Genomic DNA, 24,124 nt, shown 5'->3' with positions numbered 1-24,124 from the left:
AGCTGCACCATTTTGCATTCCCACCAAAGTCCACAAGGGTTTCCTTTTCTCCACATCTTCATGCTTTTTCTTTTCAAGAATAGCCATTCCAGGGGTACCTGGGTGGCTTAGTTATTAAGTGTCTGCCTTCAGTTCAGGTTATGATCCCAGCGTCCTGGGTTTGAGCCCTGCGTCAGGCCACCTGCTCAGTGGGCAGTCTGCTTCTCCCTCTCCAATTCCCCCTGCTTGTGTTCCATCTCTCTTTGTCAAATAAATACATAACATCTTTAAAAAAAAAATGACTGTTCCGATAGGCGTGAAGTGTTATCTTGCAATTCTGATTTGCATTTCCTTGATGATTAATGATGTCAAGCACCTTTCATATATCTGTTGGCCATTTGTATGTCCTCTTTGGAATAATGCTATTCAGATCCTCCATTTTTTTTACTGGAACTTTTTGTTTGTTTCTATTGAATTGTGTGAGTTCTTTGTATGTTTTGGCTATTAATCCCTTATCAGATATATGATTTGCAAATATTTTCTCCCATTCTGTAGTTTCCCTTTTCTTTTCTTTTTAATTAAAAGATTTTATTTATTTATTTGACAGACGGAGATCACAAGTAGGCAGAGAGGCAGGCAGAGAGAGGGGGAAGCAGGTTCCCTGTTGAGCAGAGAGCCTGATGAGGGGCTTGATCCCAGGACCCTGGAATCATGACCTGAGCCGAAGGCAGAGGCTTAACCCAGAGCCACCCAGGCGCCCCTGTAGTTTCCCGTTTCGTTTTGTTGATTTTCTTTTGCTATACAAAAGCCTTTTAGTTTGTTGTAGTTCCGCTTACTTATTTTTGCTTTTGTTGCCTTAGCTTTTGGCATCAAATCCAGAAAATCATTGCCAAGACCAAAGTTGAGGTGCTTGCTGCTTTTGTTTTCTTCTAAGAGTTTTACATTTTCAGGTTCTATGTCCAAGCCCAGTCTGAGTTGATTTTTGTATATGTGTGGGTTAATTTCTGGGCTTTAGTCTGTTTAGGCCAATACCATACTGATTTGATTACTATAGCTTTGTAGTATAATTCGTTCTACTTTGTCAAGTTTGTTTTGGTTTCCAGGGGGTCTTTTGTGGTCTAGATTGATTTTTTTTTTAAGATTTATTTATTTATTTGACAGACAGAGATCACAAGTAGGCAGAGAGGCAGGCAGAGAGAAAGAGGGAAGCAGGCTCCCTGCTGAGCAGAGAGCCCGATGTGGGACTCAATCCCAGGACCCTGAGATCATGACCTGAGCTGAAGGCAACGGCTCAACCCACTGAGCCACCCAGGCACCCTAGATTGATTTCTTAAACTCAGTCATTAGTGTCTGTGCTCTCTACTCAAAGCAAGGCCCTCCCTCACTCATGCCCTATTGGTCATTAACTTGACAGACACATTTCCAGCCACCTCTGGGTGGGTCACTCTGTTAGCAAGCCCTCCTCCTGGGTTATCAGCAGGTCATAGGGTGACTTCAGTGAAAAACATCTTATTGCCTGAATTCAGAAAGGAAGATAAAGATAGACATTTTATTTTAAAATTTTTATTTTAAAATCTTGTAATTAAATTACCGATGGAGTGTTACAAATGAGAGAAAAAACATGTTATTCACAAATTTTTTATTTTAAAATCTTGTAATTAAATTACCGATGGAGTGTTACAAATGAGAGAAAAAACATGTTATTCACAAATTAGACAGAGTGTCTTAAAACTCAACAGTACAAAGCAGTTGAATGTATGTAACCCAATACCTACTCCAACAGACCTGGGAGGCATCAGAAGACAATGATGGTTTATAATAACAATGGTTTATAATTGTTTATAGAGGACTGGAGAGACAGGTTGCATTCATTCCAGACTGCCAAGGCTTCCCTGTATATTCAATCTAGGTAGTTTGTTTGTTTGTTGCTTAAGATTAATTTATTTATCTGAGAGAGAGAGAGAAGGAAAGGGAGCACAAGCTGGGGGAGGGCCAAAGGGAGAGAGAGAGAGAGAGAATCCGAAAGTAGGATCGCCGCCAAGTGCAGAGCCTGATGTGGGGGCTCAGTCCCAGGACTGGAGATCATGACCTGAACTGAAATCCAGTGGGCCACTTAGCTGACTAAGCCACCCAGGTGCCCCTCAGTTATTTTTTGTAGTTTATACTGCGAATTGAATTTGTTTTTTAAGATTTTACTTATTTATTTGACAGAAAGAGATCACAAGTAGGCAGAGAGGCAGGCAGAGAGAGAGGAGGAAGCAGGCTCCCTGCTGAGCAGAGAGCCCGATGTGGGGCTCGATCCCAGGACCCTGGGACCATGACCCGAGCTGAAGGCAGAGGCCTTTTTTTTTTTTTTTTTAAAGATTTTATTTATTTATTTGTCAGAGAGAGAGGGAGAGAGAGCGAGCACAGGCAGACAGAGAGGCAGGCAGAGGCAGAGGGAGAAGCAGGCTCCCTGCCGAGCAAGGAGCCCGATGTGGGACTCGATCCCAGGACGCTGGGATCATGACCTGAGCCGAAGGCAGCTGCTTAACCAACTGAGCCACCCAGGCGTCCCTGAAGGCAGAGGCTTTAATCCGCTGAGCCACCCAGGTGCCCCTTCGAATTGAATTTTTAGCAGCAGGTAAAGCTGGTTTGAGGGGCTTATAGTATGGGCCCATAATGGACACAGGTGCCTGATTAGAATTAATCACAGATAAAGTGCTAGTTAACTCAGGTCTCAACCAGAGGCTCCTCACATAACAGGTGGAAAGTACATTGGTCTCAGCTTTGCCTGAGTCGATGGCGCCCTCAACTGGCTTTTGGTGGTACCAACACCTCTTTCTTTGAATAATTGTGGGAGACACGTAAACAAATTGCAAACAAGTTGAAGCCATAGCAGCTGTAAAAGCCACCTGATCACTCATCTGAAAGGAATACAACACTTATAGCTTCATGATCATAGGAAATAAATTTAAATGTATGTGTTTTTTTTTTAAATTTAAGAATAATGACTCTCTATCAGTTTCTGGTGTATATTGCTGTGACTTGTTATTTTTATACATTACGAAATGGCCCTCACGATAATTCTGGTTACCACCTGTCACTGTACAAAATTATTAGATTATTATAGACTCTGTTCCTTGTGTGGTACATTACATCCCTATAACTTATTTATTTTGTAATTGGAAGTTTGTACCACTTAGTCCCCAAATGTAAATTTCATTGTGGGTGGGAAATGATAGAGCCACTTTAGAAAAAAAAATTGACAGTTACAAATAAAGTTTAACATTTGCCATATAACCGAGTAATACTGCTCTGTCTTCATCTGCTAGACTTCTCCCTGTGTGCCCATATAAGCCTTTCCTCCATCTGTACATGTGACTTTCTTATGAGGCCACACATTTATGACCTCATTTAACCTTACATACCTACTAAAAGCCCTTTCTGCAGATACAATCACATTGGGGGTTAGGGCTTCCACATATGAATTTGGGAAGGACCCAAACATTTAGTCCGTGACACGTTGACCCAAGAGTAATAAAAAACGTATGCTCTGCAAAAACATTTACCTAAATGTGATGGTAGCTTTACTCACAATCGCCCCAAACTGGCAACAACCAAGCTGTCTTCAACTGTTGAATGGATAAATAAACGTTGGGACATTCATATGGTAGACTATTGTCAATAAAATGGAACAAACTATAGGCACATGGATGAATCTGAAAGGCATTATGCTAAGTTGAAAAAAAACAGACTCAAAGACTACATATTTTTAAAAAAGATTTTATTTATTATTTATTTGACAGAGATTACAAGTAGGCAGAGAGGCAAGCAGGGGGACAGGGGAAGCAGGCTTCCCGCTGAACAGGGAGCCCGATATGGGGCTTAATCCCAGGACCCCGGGATCATGACCTGAGCCGAAGGCAGAGGCTTTAACCCACTGAGCCACCCAGGTGCCCCTCAAAGGCTATATATTGTATGATGGCTTTCATGTGACATTTTGGAAAAGAGGAAAAACTATGGGAACAGAAAATTGGTCCGTGGTTGCCAAGGATTTACTAACAAGGGGCACTAGGAGGCTTTTCAGGCGATGGAAATGTTCTATAGTATGATTGTGGTGAACATAGCTTTGTGTAGTTGTCAAAATTCGTAGAACTGTATACTGAACAAGAGTAAATTTTACCACATACAAATTATACCTCAACGAATCTGATGTAAAAGAATAAACAGAAGATACTTGAAAAAATTTATTTATATGTATGTTTTTGCTGAAAGAAAATGGGAAGAGAATTCCTAAAGAACTTTTGAACACAAAACTTACCAGGATAAAATTATGTTGGAGTAGAATGGGAATATGAGGTAAAGGAGAGAAAGGTAGGATATAAATTTCTAATTGCTAAAGCAAAGTTTTGTTCATGGATTTTTGAAATAGATGATAGTGAGTATCAAACTGTTATGAATCCATTGGATATAGGTTAGTAACAGTTTTGTTTTCAAAAGTTTATAGTTGCATGTTGGATATTACACCTGATTAAACTTTTAATGAAAAATTTAGATGTCAAATTTAAAATACGCTAGAAGTTAGTTCTTTTAGGGGGACATGACCAAAAAGTTTCAAGACCACTGCATTTTTGTTTGTTTTGTTTTGTCTTATAAAAGTTTATGTGAATATTCACAGTTAAGCCATGTATTTTAAGGTCATATATACTGAGTAAAAATAAGGTTTACTTCTAGATAACTGCCATTTAGGGGCTTCGACATTCCTTTGGGCTATCATATCACAACAGGGTAAGAATTTTACACATGCAAAATTGAGGCTCCTATAAAATCAGTTGGTAGGTAACATGTCTTAGCCATAGGTGGTTTTTCTTTTTCTTTTTCTTTCTTTTTTTATGTAGGCTCCATCCACAGCCCAACTCGGGGCTCAAACTCATGACCCTGAAATCAAGACCTGAGCCGAAATCAAGAGTCAGATGCATGATCGACTAAGCCACCCAGGTGCCCCACTCTCTCCCATCCCTAGTTCTTCATTCTCCCTTTAAGACACGCCACCACCTCTACACAGATTGGAATGGAGCTCAGCTCTCTCCCTTATGGTCAATAGTGTCTGAGTAAAATCTGATTTCACCCCTTTAATTAATGCTCAGTTTTGTCTACCACTGATAATATGCTGCTCCAAGTAACCTGGGTTTCCTCACAGTATGATGGCTGGGCTCAAAGGGACACTGAAGAGAGAAGGAAGTGACCCCATGGCAATCAGCAATACGTTACTGGTTCCTCAAGTACAAAAATGCCCAATACTATACCCACTTATAAATCAAAGAGCATTGTTATTGAAGTGATTCAAGTCTGAAAGAGAAAGCAAGGTAAAACTTAACGAATAAAGTTAAGACAGCTGAGGATAGTACAAACGTATCACTTAGAGTGAGGGTATATTTGCCCTTTGGGAAACAAAGAATTACTGCTTTTAAAAAAAGCCAGTGTTTAATTGAAAGGCTCACATAAAGTTAAAACATAGGAAAGAAAGAGAAATTAGGAGCGATGTTGAAATTACAACTTAGGCAGATAGGCCCTTGTTTGCTATTGTTCCTATTTTAGAGATAAGGACACCCAGATAATGAGTATTAATTTTGGAGATACATTGGATACGAAACCATCACAAAATGTTTTTTTGGCTGTGTTCTCTTCAATACAGCTCTGCCTAATGGGTCCACCACGGGACGTACTTAAAAACTAGCAAAGCCGCTTTTATTTTAGCTCAAGAAACTTGATTTCTTTTCTTTTTTTAATATGCTTTTTGACCCCCGTGGGCTTCCGGCTCGGACTACATTTCCCAGCAGGCCACGCTCGGAACTACGGGTGCCTACAAAAGGTTTCGCTACTGTGGTGGCGGCGCAGTCGCCGTGCGGACGGCGGACGGGCGGGCGCTTCGCGGTTTGAATGGCTGCGGGCTCGGGCCCTCAGCTCACCTGAGGACCCGCCGCCTAGGGGTGCGCTATGCCGTCGGGAGGCGACCAGTCGCCGCCGCCCCCGCCTCCTCCTCCGGCGGCCGCAGCCTCGGATGAGGAGGAGGAAGACGATGGGGAGGCGGAGGACGCCGCGCAGCCGGCCCGGTCGCCGGCGCCTCAGACCCAGCAGCGGTTCGAGGAGCTGTGCAGCCGCCTAAACATGGACGAGGCGGCGCGGGCCGAGGCCTGGGACAGCTACCGCAACATGAGCGAGAGCTACACTCTGGAGGTGCGCCCGGGGGACGAGAGGTGGGGCTTTCCGGGCCTAGTCGTCGCGCCCCACCGCGGGAATGGGGCCCCTCCCCTCCCCGGGTCGGGCGCCCTGCAGGGACCCTCCGGCAGGCCCCGGGTCTCCGGTCCCCAGCCTGCAGAGCCGTGGGACTCCTCCCTGGGCACCTCGGTCCTGGAGACCTGGCTTTCGGGAAGCTTTTAGCGGCCCTGCGACTGACCCTCGTCTCGCAGCTGTTCCCTTTCGAGTTCCGAGTGGGGAACACCTCTTGCCCTAAAGTGGCAGCGCGAGGCCGAGGTTGTGCTGGGGTCATGATTGCAAAAATACAACCACCTTGCTGGCGGAATGAACAGGTGCAGTCGTGGAGGCCGTAAGGAGAAGGGGAGGGGACTTGGCTGTGCTCCCACGGAGATCAGCCCGATTTTAGCGCCTCGGTTGCTAGGCTGCTCCTTCAGTTCTTTTCCTGCTGTACCAAATTGCCTTTGTCCCGGCGTTGCATCCGTGGAGTAAGCGCGTCGTTAAGTTTCGGGCTGGGTTTTGTGGGTACGCCGAGGCGAACCTTCCTGCGTGCAAACGAAACGGGCTTCCTGCCTATCTGCACATAGATCCACGCGCCCCATTTGTCCCTAGGAAGTCCGGCCTGGGACGCCCTTGAGGACCTTTTGGTCACCTCAGACGTTACCCGGGACTCTATACCCTCTGTGATTTCGGCCTGTCACGTCCCTTTCTTCGGACGGGGCTTGCCGATGAGAAAACTGGCCCTTCTAGCCAGTGAGGCTCAACTCTGTAGGCACCTCCCCTTTATGGACCAATGGGAAGTGACACGGAAGTCTGGATTGTTTACCAGCTGTTTGCCTGTGTGTGGCATTAAACAGGAGGCCGAGAGATTTTCTGAAATTTGGGGAAAGAGCGGGGCCAGTAGAATGAGCAGGCCTAAGCAAGGTATTGTTTAATTATAATAATAGGATTTTTTTTTTTTTTTGGCCTGTGTGTGACTCACTAAGGTTACTTTCTGTTTACTCTTGCATTAATAGAATCTTATTTCAATTCCTTCTCCCCGTAGTTACATCTGCAGGTGGAGGGAGGGGGGAAGGCTAGTAATATAGTGGCTTTAGAACTCGACAGGCCTAGGTCACTTTGGACAGCATGCTTCACCACTCCAAAACTCAATTTTGTGTTGTAAATCCGAGATAATTTGTGCCTCCATCAGAGTTGTTCTGAAGGTTTAATAAGGTCATGTGTAGTTGCTGGCACAAAAGGTGGTCATGGACCCTGCTTCTGCTTGAGAGTTACAGAGCTCCTTCCTCTGCTTAGGTGATGTGGCTGTGGCTGAATAGGTCCTATTCCTATTTATTTCTCAGTGGTTCTGTGGTCAGTGGTTCCAGTGGTTCTTTGGTGATGGGCATAGTGCTTTTAAATAAGCTCTTATTTTATCCTCACGATCTTCTCTTAAATTGCATAGAACAAGTAATTATCACCATACAGCTGAGGTATTTCAACTCAGAGGGGTTAAGTTGTATGAAGCCCGGTGTTACACGACCAAGTGACAAACAATTGATGGTTAGTAAATTATTTCTGAAAACACATGTGTGATGACTCAATTTTTTAGAGACTTGGACTTCAGATTCTTAGCCCCGTTTACCCAGTGAATGAACAAATAGTCATTTATCAAATATTTATTACCCCTTCTTCTTCTTCTTCTTTTTTTTTTTTAAGATTTTTATTTATTTGACACATACAACACAAGCAGGTGGAATGCCAGGCAGAGGGAGAGGGAGAAGCAGACTTCCCGTTGAGCAGGGAGCCTGATGCAGGGCTAGGGATGATGACCTTAGCCGAAGGCAGAGGCTTGACCAACTGAGCCACCCAGGCGCTGCTATCACCTCTTCTTTGCCAGATACTGTTGTAGATGGTGGGGACAGAGCAGCATACAAAACTTAAAAATCTCCACCGTTGTGGAGCTTGTAGTCGGGTATGCTCTAAGATAACGTAGGTTGTCAGTCTCATGGAAGTGTACGATGGAAAATAAGACTCATGATATTTTTTAAAAATATTTTATTTGAGAGAGAGAGACAGAGACAATAACAGAGATAGGGAGAGAGAGAAAGAGCATGGAGGAGGGGGAGAAGCAGTCTCCCCACTGAGCAGTGAGCTCGATGCAGGGCTTGATGCAGGGCTCAATCCCAGGACCCTGAGCTCATGACCTGAGTGGAAGCAGACACTTAACTGACTGAGCCACCCAGACTCCCCTCAATATGATGTTGAATACAGAGTATTGGCTATAGAATTTTATCTTTTGATTTCTTGTATATTCTGGGCTTTATACTTGTAACTCATTTCAGTCTCACAGCCCTGGGGTAAGAAAATTGAGTCTCTGTGACTGTTAATTTGTCCCAGAGTGGGACACCCAGGGCATGTATGCTGAGAGAGTGAGCCAGGTAGAATCATTATTGCCCTTTCTGATCTTGCAAGGTACATAGCAACATTTTCACCTGTGCTATTAGTTGAGACAGTTGAAAATGAGGGAATGGAACACAGATTCCTATCTCCCAGCATGAAAATGTTAATGTCCCAGTATAAGGAGCACATGGGATAGATAGAGCTATCATTGAAAATACAGTTTCCTGCAAACATAAAAACAGTGCCTTCCATTTAATCTAGAAAGGTTATTATATTGAAATGTTTATATAGCTCATTAGCTAAAACTCAGTTTTCTTTTATTTTTACAGGGAAATGATCTTCACTGGTTAGCATGTGCCTTATATGTGGCTTGCAGAAAATCTGTGCCAACTGTAAGCAAAGGGACAGTTGAAGGAAACTATGTATCTTTAACTAGAATCCTGCGATGTTCAGAGCAGAGGTAACTATGTCAGAGTTTGAAAGGTAGAATGTGACAAATATGAAAGCTCAAAAATCGTAGTGATATTAAGAATCCTCTCATTACTTCCCAGGCGTTTTTACCTATAGAGTGCTGAATTTAGAAGTTAGGTCATGGTTTTCCTTTACTACATATAAGTATCTATTATATTTTTACTCTTTAGTGAAAAGTATTGAAATTTTAATGTATTAGGCATTTATATGAAGAATTTACTATTACAGGTTATGACTTACTGTGCGGTATTGGGAGAATTCTAAATAAGGATATTGAGAAACTTTAGGATATACTCTAAGTTGTAGAGGTAATTAAATATGGTATTAAACTTAAAACTACAGGTACAGGATTTGTATTTTAATATATGGAGTGTGTAAAGACTCTCTGTTTCCTGTATTGGGGGATAAGCAACACTCTTACAATCAGTTACTGAAAGGGCCAAATAATGGTTTAAAGAAGAGGCAGAAATTGCTTTTTCTATCTGCTATATAATTGAATTGATTACATTTATCATTTGTGCCATTTGGGTGAATTTTCTTTTATGACTTACTAAAGATTGGTGGAAAAAGATTATTTGACACTTTGTGGGTCCGGGAGAATGCCACAGGCAAAATTTATGTACCTAATGGCTTAAAAAATCACTATTAAAATAAGAAGAACTGTAATATTTAAGCTGTAGTCTATTAACCTTGAACTCCATCCCAAATTATATTTTGGCCTAAGAACAAGAGGCAGTGCATAAAGAGTTGAACCCCTGAACTGTATACCTGCATAAAGTGGACTTAAATAAGGTGCAAAAGTGTAATCATTACGGAGAAGAAAAGGGGAGGCAGAGCAATCCAGTTAGGATTGGAACTTTAGAAGCAAAGGTCAGATTATGGAATCATCATCATAAATCGTAGTAAATCGACTTATCCAACATTTTAGTGCAAGTAATACAGTCCTATGCTTTAGGTGTAGTTCCATTTCAGAAACTCGGTTTCTATCTTTAAATTTTTACCTTTGAGTTCAGATTTTTTACTTTTCTGACGTAATGGACTAAAATGGGTTAAAAACAAAGAATATGTCAGGAAAGGTATTTCCAATGTGTATAACTGACAGGAAGATCAGCATCCAGATTTATATAAAGATCTACTAACAAATGGTTGCACGTTTGACAAACAGCCACTAAACGAGGGGTGAAGAATGTGGTTTCCCAAAGGTCAAAACTCACATAGCTAATCGATGTATGTAAAGATGTTCGATTTCACTAGTAACCAAGAAAGTTCAAATTAAAAACAAGGTATCCGTTACTCTCATCAGATTGGGGAAATTTGAAGTCTGATAAAACCAACTGGTCATTATGTAGGAAATGGGAACTCTGTATTGCTGTTGTACTTTGGTGAGAGTACAAATTGGCATGGCCCCTTGAATGGGAAATTTGACCAAATCTAGTGAAGTTGAAGATGCACAGTCTCCGACTCAGCAGTTCTACTTATTGGTGTCCCAAAAGAAGCTCTTACATACATGTACAAGAATGTGTCGATTACAGCATTTTGGGGTCATAATGTAAACTCAGTTTCCATTGATTGGGGAATGAATGCAGAAAGTCATGGTAGTTCACACGAAGGAATATTTTTAACAGTTAAAATCAATGAGATCTACATCTAACAGTGTTAATCTCAGAAACATTGAATGAAAAAGCAAGTTGCAGAATTCTACTTACAATATGATACTATTTATCTAAAATCTTAAAGCCACACATGCAAAAGATACCACTGACTATTTATGGATACATTTAGATCCACATAGTACCTATACTAAGTTGTAAGTATAGCCACAGGGATGGGAAGGATTCAGACTAACTTTAGAATGGTGGTTATCTTTGGGCAGGCAGTAAGGGGCATGGGTTTGGGGAAGAGTACAAACAGGAATTTGGCTGTTTTGGTAGATCTGATGCAAACATGGCAAAATTTCTTCAATATGTTAATGTTTGTTAAATTTGGCAGTTGAATACTTAAGTATTGGTTACATTACTCTAATTATTTACTATTTTTATTTATTTCATAATTAAAAAATAAAGCTTTCTGATAATTTCAGAAAAATAGATTAGGAAAATCAGAGAAATAAACCAATCTAAGAGATTAAGCTAGTCAGAGGCAGGAGGTGTGATTTTATCACCGTTTTAAAGTAATATAATTAGTTAAATTTTTGATTTAATTATATTTGTGTACCCCACCTTTGTGTTAATTTTGAAAATATCTCATTTTTTATTTTTAATATCAGCTTAATTGAATTTTTTAACAAGATGAAGAAGTGGGAAGACATGGCAAATCTACCCCCACATTTCAGAGAACGTACTGAGAGATTAGAAAGAAACTTCACTGTTTCAGCGGTAATTTTTAAGAAATATGAACCCATTTTTCAGGACATTTTTAAATATCCTCAAGAGGAGCAGCCTCGTCAACAGAGAGGAAGAAAACAGCGGTATGTTTTTATATTTGTTAGGAATACACTTTTTTTTTTTTTTTTTTTAAATCTGTGCTTCAGTTCTGATCCCTCAGTTGATGTCCCTCAGTTTATTTTGTTAGGTTTTTGTTTTGTTTTGTTTTTGTGTTTTTTAGAGAGAGAGAGAGACACCGAATGCTTGCACTGGTTGGGGGGGAGGGGCAGAGAGGATCTTCAGCAGGCTCCAGGCCCAGGGAGGAGGCCATCATGGGGCTCACAGGCCATGAGACCATGAGCTAAGCAGAAATCAAAGATTTGGTCGCTTAACCAACTGAGCCACCCAGACGCCCCTATTTTGCTAGTCTTAACAAAAAACAAAAAACCAAATGTGATTTCATAAATAATCTTTCTTTCCAGTAGTTCTCTTTTAATAATAATTTCTTGCTTCTTGATTCATGTTAGCTATGAAAAATTGGGCTTCCTTCATATTGTGAAATGCATGGAATTATTATTTCTGTAGACTTAACCTTTTCATTTAAGCACCCAAAAATGCAAAAGTCAGATCTTAGATATTTTTGCCAGTTGGCTGCCTTGGATATAGAATTTGACTCCTTGATTTTCTGTTATTGGCTATGTTGACTATTTGTATTATTTGACTTTTATGTCCAGCTTAGTGACAGATAATCCTCCTGAACTGGCTTCTGTGTGTATTTTGAAGTTTACAGTCAATGAAGAGTAGAGAAATTAGATGGGGAAGAGTAGGGGACCTAAAATGATCATGAATTTGTGGTTTCTTTTTTCTTTTTTTTTTTTTTGAAATTTAAAAAATCTTTTTTGAATTTGTGCTTTCTGATCATGTCTGCAAAATCTATTAACTTACGGGCGCCTGGGTGGCTCAGTGGGTTAAGCCGCTGCCTTCGGCTCAGGTCATGATCTCAGGGTCCTGGGATCGAGGCCCGCATGGGGCTCTCTGCTCAGCAGGGAGCCTGCTTCCTCCTCTCTCTCTGCCTGCCTCTCTGCCTGCTTGTGATCTCTCTCTGTCAAATAAATAAATAAAATCTTTAAAAAAAAAAAATCTATTAACTTACTCTGGCTCAGTGTTTTGCATCTTTCCCAATAAAGAAAATCTTGGGAAGTAAATTCTCTACCTTTATCATGAACACTTTTTCATAAAGTAGAATCGGAAAATTTTTTTAAGATTATTTATTTATTTATTTGAGAGAGAGAAATAGTGAGAACAAGCAGGCAGAGCAGCAGTCAGAGGGAGAGGGAGAAGCAGGCTCTCCCCTGAGCAGAGAGCCCGATGTGGGACTCGATCCCAGGACCCTGGGATCATGACCTGAGCTGAAGGCAGTCGTTAACCGACTGAGCCACCCAGGCTCCCCTGGAAATTGTTTTTAAACTAAACTAGAAGAATGTTGACAAGACAAGTCAGGGAAAAGGAGTTGTTATACCTGAATGAATAATGTTTGCCTCTTTTGCTCGCTCTCTCTCTCTCTTCTTTTTTTTGCTTCTCTTTCAATATAAATTTTTTTTCTCAAATTATGAAAGGTGTTTACATAAGTAAGTGAGCTGCCTTTTTTTTTTTAATTTTATTTATTTATTTGAGAGAGAGAGGAAATAAGAGGGAGAGAAATGGAGCAGGGGCAGAGGCAGAGCGTGAGGGAGAAGCAGATTCCTTGCTGAGCGGGGAGCCCGACGTGGGGCTCGATTCCTGGACCCTGAGATCATGATCTGAGCTGAAGGCAGATGCTTAACTGACTGAGCCACCCAGGTGCCCCAAGTGAATAGCTTTTAAAAATAAAAGAATCTCTGTACTTTCTTAGATGACTCCACTGCTAAGGAAGCAGCCGATGTAGTTTGCTTGTAGTTTTGGAGAACTATTTCCAAAGTTTGGATAGATCTTTGTTCCAAATCTGAGTGAGGTTGATTGTATCATTTACAGAAAGATAGATAATATCTTCTGTCTTTGTAGTGTTGTAGAAAATGATTTTAGATTGTACTTGCTTTGATATTTAGTAGGGTATCTGTACTACCTAATTGTAGTTAAGAAAATTGTAAGATAACTTTATTCTAAAAGTTTTACATTTAGATCACTCTGTATGCATTAATTAGTACTTTTGGCTAATAGTAGTAACATACACCATTTATTGAACATTTGTTATGGGGACTGTTCTGAGATTTAAATCTGTATTCAGGGGGTGCCTGGGTGACTCAGTCGGTTAAGCGACTGCCTTCGGCTCAGGTCATGATCCCAGAGTGCCAGGATTGAGTCCCACATCGAGTTCCTAGCTCTATGGGAAGTCTGCTTCTCCTCTCTCATGGTCTCCCTCACTGTCTCTCTCTCAAATAAAATCTTAAAAAATAAAAAAAAAAAATCTGTATTCAGTGAATCTATATGACAGTCATATGAGGTTGATGTTGTTATAGGTGGAGAAACATAAGCTCTTGAGAGGTTAAGTAATTTGGTCGGGGTCACACAGTAAGTGTGGAGCTATTACTGAAATTAGCAGTCTGCTTGTAGAACCCATGTGCTTCATCACGACTCTGTACTACATCTCACACACACTTGAGAATTTGTCACTGGGTATTTGTTGAGAACTTAGTGTGATGTATGTTGTTAGGTATTATATAGGACACAAGTATTTATTTATTTATTTTTGAGAGAGCGAGAGTAAGAGAGAGAGAGAGAATTTTTTTTTTTAAAGATTTTATTTATTTATTTGACAGAGAGAGATCACAGTAGACAGAGAGGCAGGCAGAGAGAGAGGGAAGCAGGTTCCCTGCTGAGCAGAGAGCCTGATGCGGGACTCGATCCCAGGACCCTGAGATCATGACCTGAGCTGAAGGCAGCGGCTTAACCCACTGAGCCACCCAGGCTCCCCGAGAGAGAGAGAATCTTAATCAGGTTTCATGCTCAGCGCAAAACCCAGTACGGGGCTCAGTCCCACGACTCTGAGATCACGACCTGAGCCAAAATCAAGAGTTGAGTCCCTAACCAATCAAGAGTTGAGTCCCTAACCAACTAAGCCACCCAGGTACCACAGGACACAAGTCTTTAAAAAAAAAAAAATACCAAAACCACAGCCACTGTCTTTTGAGAGCTTACAGTATAGTTGTGGAGAGGAGGCATGTAGAAATGTGAAAGACAATAGAAACGTACAACTTCTGAGCCAAAATTAAACCACTGTACATGGGCCAGTCAGCTAAGGATCCATGGAGTAAGGAATGGTGGGTTGGGTTTCGATGGGTGAATTTGGAGATGTAGATAGAGCCTTCATTGCATAGGATGAAGAAGGAATATACCGAAGTGGCAAAGTAAGAGGCAGTTTGGTCTAGTAGGTTAAATTCTAGAGTTCTCAAGTTAAAGATTCAGTTTTTAGAGTGGATTGAATGTTAAGCTAAAAAAAAGTTTGGCTTTTATCTTGGTAGACATTAAAACTGAATAGTTCTCATGTGCCTGTGGCACAGAGGCCACTTTTATTTTGTATTAATTTTTTAGAAGATTTTGCTTATCTTAGAACATGCACGAAAGTGGGGAGGAGCAGAGTGAGAGAGAGAATCTCAAGCAGACTCTGTGCTGAGTGTGGAGCCCAACGAGGGATTCAGTCTCATGACCCTGAGGTCATGACCTGAGCGGAAATCAAGAGTCAGAGGCTTAAGCAATTGAGTCACCCAGGTGCCCCAGAGGCCACTTTTAAAAAGCAAGGCACTGACATTTAATGTCGCCATGGACTGGTGACTTAAGTACAGAACTCTGCCCAAGTAGAATGATCATTCAGCAGATGAAGAGACGAGGCTTATGGACAGCAAATGTGCCTTGTGAAGGACAGTGGGAGAACTAAACCCCAGTGTCCTGATTGTTCTTCTTAGAGCTCCTTGTTGGGATGTGGAGACCATAGATGTTTTATCTAAACATTGCAGGGGATTCTGGTAGAAAAGACGAGAGCTTAAAACAGGTCTGAAACTCCCTTCAACAGACAGCTTTGACAAAATAGAATGGATTGTCTTAGTGATAAAGAATAAAAAATTATAGGAAGCCCAGAAGTTACATTAAAATAGTCCTTTTGTGACTTGACGTAATCTGCAATGTCTTTAGGGAGGGAGGGATGAGTTTACAGTTTATCAGCTGTGATAAAGGAAAAAAAAAAGGGGAAATAATCAGCATACAAAGGTCGGAAAGCAGCATCAGCCTTGCAGGTGTCATTAGAAGAACTGCTGTCACTCATTTTCTGCCTTACCTGTCTTAACCTTGAAAACCTTTTAGAGTTCTTCAGAATTTTCTTTTTTCTGCGATGAGCTCTCCTTGGCTTTGTCCTTACCAGGATTTGGTTGGAGCAGAACTTGCATGTTTTCTGTGTGAAGTAAATCTGCTCTTACTCCCTTTAACTGTGGGTTTGGTGTCTCACCTACTTTATAGTCACTTGTGGTGTCTTTCTTGCATGCTTCTCTTATCTCCTGACTTTTTTTTTCTCCCCCAAAGGCGACAGCCCTGTACGGTGTCGGAGGTTTTCCATTTTTGCTGGGTGCTCTTTATATACGCAAAAGGTAAGACAGAGCAATATTTACCTAGATGTTAGCTTATTTAAATGTTCACATAGTACTTTTGTCAACCTGTAATGTGTATCAGGGAAAGATGCGCACTGAAAGATTTCTTAAGGGTTTTAGTCTCAGATTCATTTTCGAGTATTGCCTTTTCATAAAAGATTTAAATTTCTTTATAACGTCCAGAACTTCTTTTATTAAAAGTGGAAAATCCTTTAATTTTGTTCTTATGTAACATCTTTTTTGCTCAAAGCTATTCTTCTTCTGAGTTACGGACTGAAAACACATTAGTGGTCTGTACTGGTATCTTCAGCTGTATTTTCACGAGCCATGTCTTATTTCTTTGAGTGTTTCTGCTCATCTCAGTATGTGTAGTTCGGATTACTTTTTGCATCTTGTTCAGATAAAGACACTTGCTCTAATGCCTTTGGATACAATTTATTTCCTCCCCCTTCTCATCTCCCTTAACTTACCCGAGGTCTATATTCAGTGAAAGATGGTGTTTTTTTTGGGGCGCCTGGGTGGCTCAGTGGGTTAAAGCCGCTGCCTTCGGCTCAGGTCATGGTCCCAGGGTCCTGGGATCGAGCCCCACATCGGGCTCTCTGCTCATCAGGGAGCCTGCTTCTTCCTCTCTCTCTGCCTGCCTCTCTGCCTGCTTGTGATCTCTGCCTGTCAAATAAATAAATAAAATCTTTAAAAAAAAAAAAAAAAGATGGTGTTTTTTTTTTTGGGGGGGTCCTCTCCATATTTCTATGTAGAAATGATTCTTAGTAATCTCAAGAAGAAAACAAGTTACATTAATTATATAGACTATGTAGAATGCCTTTGCTATTAAGAAAACCCAGTAAAATACAAAGTTGTAACCAAAGAACCAGAGCTGGAATTTTGTAAATGTAAGAGATTCTCATTATTAGATCAAGTAGCCCAAATAATTTACTTTTAGTGTTAGGTAACTGAGGCCCAAAAACTAGCTGCTAGGAACAGAGCTAGGATTTGAACCCAGATCTAGCTCTTGGTTTCTTGCCAAAAGCAAAGGCTCTCAAGCAGGGATGCATCACTCCATTGGTCTTGGGTTTGATGTGTCTGATTATAACTGATTAAATGAGTTTTAACTACCTAGTTAAATGAGAGCTAAGCCTTCCTTCTTGAGCTTTATGGTTGATTGAAGGTATTATGCTAAGTGAAATGTTAGTCAGATAAAGACAATTATCATATGGTTTCACTCATGTGGAATCTAGGAGATAGTGCAGAGGATCATAAGGGAAGGGAGGGAAAACTGAATGGGAGGAGGTCAAAGAGGGAGAAAAACCATGAGAGATTCTTGACTCTGGGAAACAAACGGAGGGTTGTGGGGGGATAGGTAGGGAGGATGGGGCAACTGGGTGATGAGCACTGGGGCTTATATGCAGTTGATGAATTATTGAACACCACATCCGAAACTAATGATGTTACTGTATGTTGGCTAATTGAATTTAAATAAAAGAAAAATCGGGACGCCTGGGTGGCTCAGTTGGTTGGACGACTGCCTTCCGCTCAGGTCATGATCCTGGAGTGCTGGGATTGAGTCCCGCATCAGGCTCCCAGCTCCATGGGGAGTCTGTTTCTCCCTCTGACCTTCTCCTCGCTCATGCTCTCTCTCACTGTCTCTCTCTCAAATAAATAAATTAAAAAAAAAAAAATCTTTCTTCTGCCAAAAATAAGCTGCTAGTTATTTTGCTTTCCCTCACACTGGCATGTTTCTTTAGTAGCGATAAAGGTTATGATAGGGTTAGTGGTACAAAATAAAGGCGTAGGAGCATATAAACTGTTCTAATAGTGGCAGTCGCCCTTGCTGTCACTTTTAGTTTGCCGTGGCTGGTATTATATACGGTTTTAATGTTGTCATTCGATTGTGGGCAGGTATATGTTGACTTCTGGGATTTTTATCTGTTTTGTTTATGTCTTTTATGGTGCATGTGTACCTGAGAGTGAATGTGTTTGGTACTTTATAAACTATTTACAAACATTTTGGTCTCACGTGATTACCTGGGGTGGCATGTGTTTTTGTCTGTGCAGTTAATTCAGTGTTTGTGTTTTATTATTAGTTCCATCTGTAATTACTTAATCTGAAGAGTCTTTATTTCCTCACTGTCTGACACTATGATCTTTTATGATTCACCAGGAACTTTTCTAATAGAGTTGTTGAATTAGTTTTATTCAGTTCTTGATTTAGTTGTTGGAAGAGAGTTGTACTCTTTTGTAGCCACCTTCCTCTGACTTCCCTGTAGCATATGGGCAATCCCAGATGATCTCATTCCTGATATGGAAGCCAACTTTCTGCCTCTTACCTTTGTTGACTTCCTGTGGCAAGTATACACCAGTTACAAGTCTGGGCTTGTTATCGTGAGGAGCTTTGTGGCCTGAAGACCACTTGGGGTGCCACTTCCTGTTTTACACTCTCCAATCTCCTCATTCCTGATAAATAAGCCAACTTTGGAGTTTAAACAAGTTATCTTTATTCGAAAGATAACTTATCTTAACCAAGTGAGATCTGTTTCTAAGGTCAGGATTTGTGTGTCATGTGGGACAGTCTTGGGAATTTAAGATTTTGATCTTCAGGGGCCTTTCTGTTTTTGTTTTAGAAGTTACAGTGCTGCTGGTTTGTGGGTTTTTTTTTTTTTTTTTCGTTTTTTTTTTTTTTTCCCCTTTATGGCAAGTACAAACCAGTAACAAGTTTAGGCTTGTCGATGTGATGGGTTTTGTAGCTTGAAACCAGTAGGTTCCACTTCCTCTTTTACATTTGAGAAACTGAGAACACTTTAGTATGAAACATCTTTATAGTGGAACCAAGCAAGTTAGTTTGGTTGTATCAGTGCAAAACTTAACCTATTAATTATTTGTCTTTATGACAACAGAAAAAAAAATTCTCTTTAATTCATTTAAGTTGATTTGTTGAATGTTTTCATCTTTATAAAAAGAGAGTTATCCTGATATGTAGAGGTAAGTGGCAATTTTCTTTGGAGTAAAGGAAAGGGAAAAAAAAGCCTGAAACAAAGCAGTGTGTGTGTGTGTGTGTGTGTGTGTGTACGTACGTACGTACATACGTGTGTGCATGTATTTGGGCAGGCATTACATGTGAAAATGTTGAGGTTTAGAAATAATCCCTCAGATGTATGTTAGCTATTAAATTTATGTGATGTTATAAGAATGTAAAATCACTAGGAAGCATGTGTATGCAGTGTTGAATGAGAAAAGGGATATGCTCAAAGTTATAAAAGAAGTCTGGAAATATTTCTTAATTTCTAAGAATAAAACTGTTTACCTGACTGTAAAAACCAATTTCAGTGTTAGACTTAAGCTAGCATTACAGAAGTGACATGTTTCCATAGGTTTGAGTTTTGGTTTCTTTTTTCTTTGTTACCATGTATCTATATCACTCCTGGGATATTAGCTCTAGACTTCCATTGTGATCTGGTTGCATTAATTTGTACGAGTTTGTATTATTGTGTAGAAAGTATCTAAAATATTACTACTAGGACTCTGATTATAGGTTCTGGTCTTTTTTTTTTTTTAAAGATTTTATTTATTTATTTGTCAGAGACAGAGGGAGAGAAAGCGAGCGAGCACAGGCAGACAAAGAGGCAGGCAGAGGCAGAGGGAGAAGCAGGCTCCCTGCCGAGCAAGGAGCCTGATGTGGGACTCGATCCCAGGACTCTGGGATCATGACCTGAGCCGAAGGCAGTTTAACCAACTGAGCCACCCAGGCGTCCCTGGTCTTTTTCATGAAAAAGTCATTTTTCAGCTTTTCCTGTCTTGTTTTTCTACTAATTTTTTTTTTTAATGAGTTTTCCTATTAGAACTGGTTTTTTGCATCCCAGAAATGTTGGACCATTGTTTGTCTTCATGTATTTTTATTTTTTTTTTTACTTTTTTGTTTTTAATTGGTTAAGTTTTAAATTTTACTTCCAGTATAGTTAACATACAGTGTTAATTAGGTGTATGATATCTACTAATTTTCTGGGCAGAGGAGTATTTTCACACAAAGAATTTCCTACAGTTTGAGATAATTTATGAAGTTGCTTAGAATTTTCAAGAAAGAAAATGATAAAATTTGGATCAGCTACTAGGAATTGAATGCTTATTTAATGAATTTTGAGTGAATGAATGTTGTTTTTAGTAAACTTTTAGTTTTTATTATGCTTTTAGAAATTTATTAGACTTTAAGAGTAATATTTCAAAATGTAAATTTGCCAGAACATTTCATGTAGCTCATGAGTCAACTTTGGTACAGTGTTGTATAATGTCATTTTAATTAAAGGAAGAAATTACTTTTAAAATATTATAAAGTTGATGCAGATACACTCGATAACTGTTTACATTCCTGTAGGTAATTTCCCCATGATTAGTGATGATTTGGTCAATTCTTACCATCTTCTGCTGTGTGCTTTGGACTTGGTCTATGGAAATGCCCTTCAGTGTTCCAATCGTAAAGAACTGGTGAACCCTAATTTTAAAGGTAAGATTATAAATCAGAGATTATTGGACAACTCACATTTCTACGTTGTGTTTACTCTTGGCATTTGTACACATACCACAGGTTTCCAGCATCCGAGAACAGAAGTGTTTTGAAAAACTCCATCATCATGGTTCTCCAGAGCACTTACAACTACTTGTCACTAGGAGTTGAGCTCTCTGTAAAAATATCTATGGAAAAAGCAACTGCAAATATTATAAAATGTAAAGTCTCACATGACAACCTGAGAAGTTTCTGCAGAATATACTCAACAGGAGGAAAGAATTTAAAAACCCAGGGTAGCAAAGTTACATTAAAACTGATGTTGTTTTTCTGCATTGCCAGGCTTTATGCCTGATACACAGTAGGAGCTCTTCATTTCAAATTTGAAATGCTCTTCATTTCAAATTTTTTCCTATGGAGGAGAAGTAGTAATGGTTGTAAATAAGTAAAATAAATTTTTAACTCTTAAACTGAAAGGTGAATAGAAATGATTATTTTGGCAATGGATTTAACAGGTTTTAAGACGTATTTTCTACGAATGAGTTACCGTAAGAGACCAAATCATAACTTACAGTTAATATTATAAATATTAAACAGTATTTATAGAGCTAGTATGTAATGCTGTTGCTCTTTGAATAATACCATAGTAGGATTCTGAGTGATTTTCAATTTTAGGGTGGTTATAATTAGAATTTTAGGTTGTCCGACTTGCAAGGTAGATTTTTAAAGTTAATGGAGTTAGTTACCTAGTTGCTCCTGCTTTGGTACATGTAATATTTTTCATTTAATGTTTTTTTCTCTCATTTCCTTCCTGAGTCCCTTTTGTGTTTCTGCATAGTGGCTGCTTTTCATTTTTCCCCTTTTTACTTAGTTTTTCTTATACTGAGTCTAGGGCAAGAATAAGTTATAAATCAGTATTTTAATTACATCCCAATAATGAAAGCGTATAAACTATATATACTTTGATTAGTACTGTTTTCCAAAGTTATATTTTTTAATTTGAATGTCAGACTTACTTGCAAAGTTATATTTTATTTTTATGTTTTTTAGATCTCACAACAGTATACTAAAATTGTTTCTTTAGTTTTTTTTAAGTGTCTCCAGATAAATAATTGAATAACTGAAATCTTTTGAGTAGTGATACACTTTACTTCTATTCCTATTTATTTATTCTTATTTAAGTATAATTAACATACAATGTCACGTCAGTTTCAAGTGTACAACATAGTGATTCGCCAATTCTGTACATGACGCAGCACTCACCACGCTAAGTGTAGTCACCATCAGTCACCATACAGTGTTACTACAAATATTACTGACTGTACTCTTTATGTTGCACTTTTCATCTCCATGACTATATTTATTTAAGCTGCTTGATGAATAAGTTCATTATTGTCTTTATCCGAAAAATTTTCATAGAAATTGTGGTTTGGTTTATTAGCACTCAGCAGCCTGCTCCTGAGCTCTGAGGAAGCTTGCCTTCTTCTGATCTACCTGGTCTTTCTTCTGGACAAAAGACTTCTTTGTTCGGGATGGTTCTACCTCTTCCGTCTAACTTCTTTCTTAGGCTTCTTCTCATAGACTGGATTCTGTCATGTAGCAGCGAGAGCTTTCTTATACATCTCCTCCAGCATTATCTAGAGGTTCTTTGTTCTTTATGTATTAACAGAATTGTTCCTTGTAAGCATCTTCACCTTCTTCCGTTAGGTAACACATCTAATCTGCGGTGTTCTGACCCATGACATGCTTCTATTGTACTTCTGCGTTGAATTCCTTGCTTTTCATATCATAACCAAGGAATCATTTGGTACTGTGAGCAACAGACAAGCTTTCATCCACAGCTCCCTTGAGGGTCTGCAAAACTTTATTTCCAGTAGTAGTTCTGGCCAGCCCTGTATCCAGATAGCAAGTGAAGGCACAGGTTGATCATCCATGCTTTCCACGTTGCATTTGTCTTTAATCACTTGCACTTGGCCTTCATAGATCTTGATTCTGTCAAACCTGTTGAGAAGCCTACAGGCCAGCAGCGGGTCCACACAGTATGCAGCAGCTTACTTGTCAGGCCAGCCGCCACCATATTTTGGGAGTTCATGAGCATGAGAGCTGCACAAGCTATCATATTTCCTTCTGTCTGAGCACGAGCAGTGTGATAAATGATCTCTCTGTTGGTTACCTGGACCAGCATTCTGTATTTATGTGTTATACTTATTTTTATCCTAAATTACCAAGCATTTCTGAGCACAGTTACCTGTTTTACCCTCTCACCTTCTAAATTTCACTTGATATCTCTCGATGCAAGCCTTATTCTTGACATCTTTAATAAACATCATCCTACAGAACAGAGACTGGCGTCTCCAGCTCACCACAGACCAGCAGGCCCAGCAGCCCTCCATGGGGGGAAGACTTATTTATCTCTGGAAGTTTGTACCTCTAAATCTCTTTCATCTGTTTTGTCCATTCCCCCACCCACCTCTCCTCTGCAGTTTGTTTTCTGTACTTGAGAGTCTGTTTTTTGTTTCTTTGTTTTGCTTTATAGATTGCACACATAAGTGAAATCACGTGGTATCTTGTCTGTCACTGTCTGACTTACTGCATTCAGCGTAATAACCATCCAAGTCCAGTCATGTTGTTACAAATGGCAAGATTGCAGAGTAATGTCCTCTGTGTGTGTGTGTGTGAGAGAGAGAGAGAGAGAGAGAGAGAAAGGGATAAAGAGAGAGAGAGAATGAGATTCATCTATCAATGGACACTTGAGTAGCTTTCATACTTGGCTCTTGTAAATAATGCTGCAGTAAACATGGGAGTCCATACCTTTCCAAATTAGTGTTTTCATTTTCTTTGGGTAAATACCCAGTAGAATTTCTGGATCTTAGGTGTTTCTAGTTTAAAATTTTGGAGGAAATTAATACTGCTTTCCCCAGTGTCTGTACCAATTTATAATCCCACCAGAAAGGGCATGAGAAATGCCTTTTCAGCATATCCTCACCAATGCTTGTTCTTCTCGCCTTTTTGATACCAGCCATTCTGACTGGTGTGAAGTCATTTCTCACAGTGGTTTTGGTTTGCATTTCCCTAATGATGAGTGGTATTGAGCATCTTTTCATGTGTCTGTTAGCTGTCTGGATCTCCTTTGGAAAAATGTTTATCGTGGTCCTCTGCCCATTTTTTAATTGGATGATTTGGTTTTTTGGTGTTGAGTTGTAGGACTTTATATATTTTGGGTATTAATCTCTTATTGGATAAATCATTGGCAGATTTCTTCTCCCATTAGCTAGGTTGACTTTTTGTTTTGTTGATGTTTCCTTTGTTGTGCAGAAGCTTTTCATTTTGGTGTTATCTTGATCGTTGATTTTTGGTTTTTTGTTTCCCTTACATAAAGGGACATATCCATAGTTACATTGCCAAGGATGGTGTCAGAAGAGATTACTGCCTATGTTTTCTTTTGTCTGTTTGCTACTTTTGAGGTATATTTAGAGTCAAATTAGGCCCTTATACACTGTTTCCTGTATACTTACATGCTGAGTCACATGCTGATTAGATTATGTATTTTTGTTTATTATGATTTGACGTATTGAATGCTACCTGAT

At 39.8% G+C, this 24,124-nt stretch overlaps 1 protein-coding gene across 3 annotated transcripts in view; it reads left to right on the top strand.

Moving 5' to 3' along the window:
- The first annotated feature begins 5,894 nt into the window (after positions 1–5,894).
- The window catches only part of RBL2 (RB transcriptional corepressor like 2), a 55,507-nt gene continuing 37,277 nt past the window's right edge, over positions 5,895–24,124 (top strand). For 2 of the 3 annotated variants that reach the window (XM_044256137.1, XM_044256138.1), the window contains exons 1-5: positions 5,895–6,198; positions 8,928–9,058; positions 11,336–11,536; positions 15,981–16,045; positions 20,409–20,537. In XM_044256137.1, the coding sequence (XP_044112072.1) occupies positions 5,959–6,198; positions 8,928–9,058; positions 11,336–11,536; positions 15,981–16,045; positions 20,409–20,537 (766 nt within the window). In that variant the 5' untranslated portion in view covers positions 5,895–5,958. Of the gene's footprint in view, positions 6,199–7,034; positions 7,141–8,927; positions 9,059–11,335; positions 11,537–15,980; positions 16,046–20,408; positions 20,538–24,124 lie in introns of those variants that run through there. The other variant, XM_044256140.1, reaches the window with a different exon arrangement.

Source organism: Neovison vison, chromosome 7 (assembly GCF_020171115.1).
Source record: "Neovison vison isolate M4711 chromosome 7, ASM_NN_V1, whole genome shotgun sequence".
Classification (NCBI taxonomy): domain Eukaryota; kingdom Metazoa; phylum Chordata; class Mammalia; order Carnivora; family Mustelidae; genus Neogale; species Neogale vison.
Note: the sequence above shows the minus strand (reverse complement) of the source record. Positions and strands in the feature narration are given on the sequence as shown.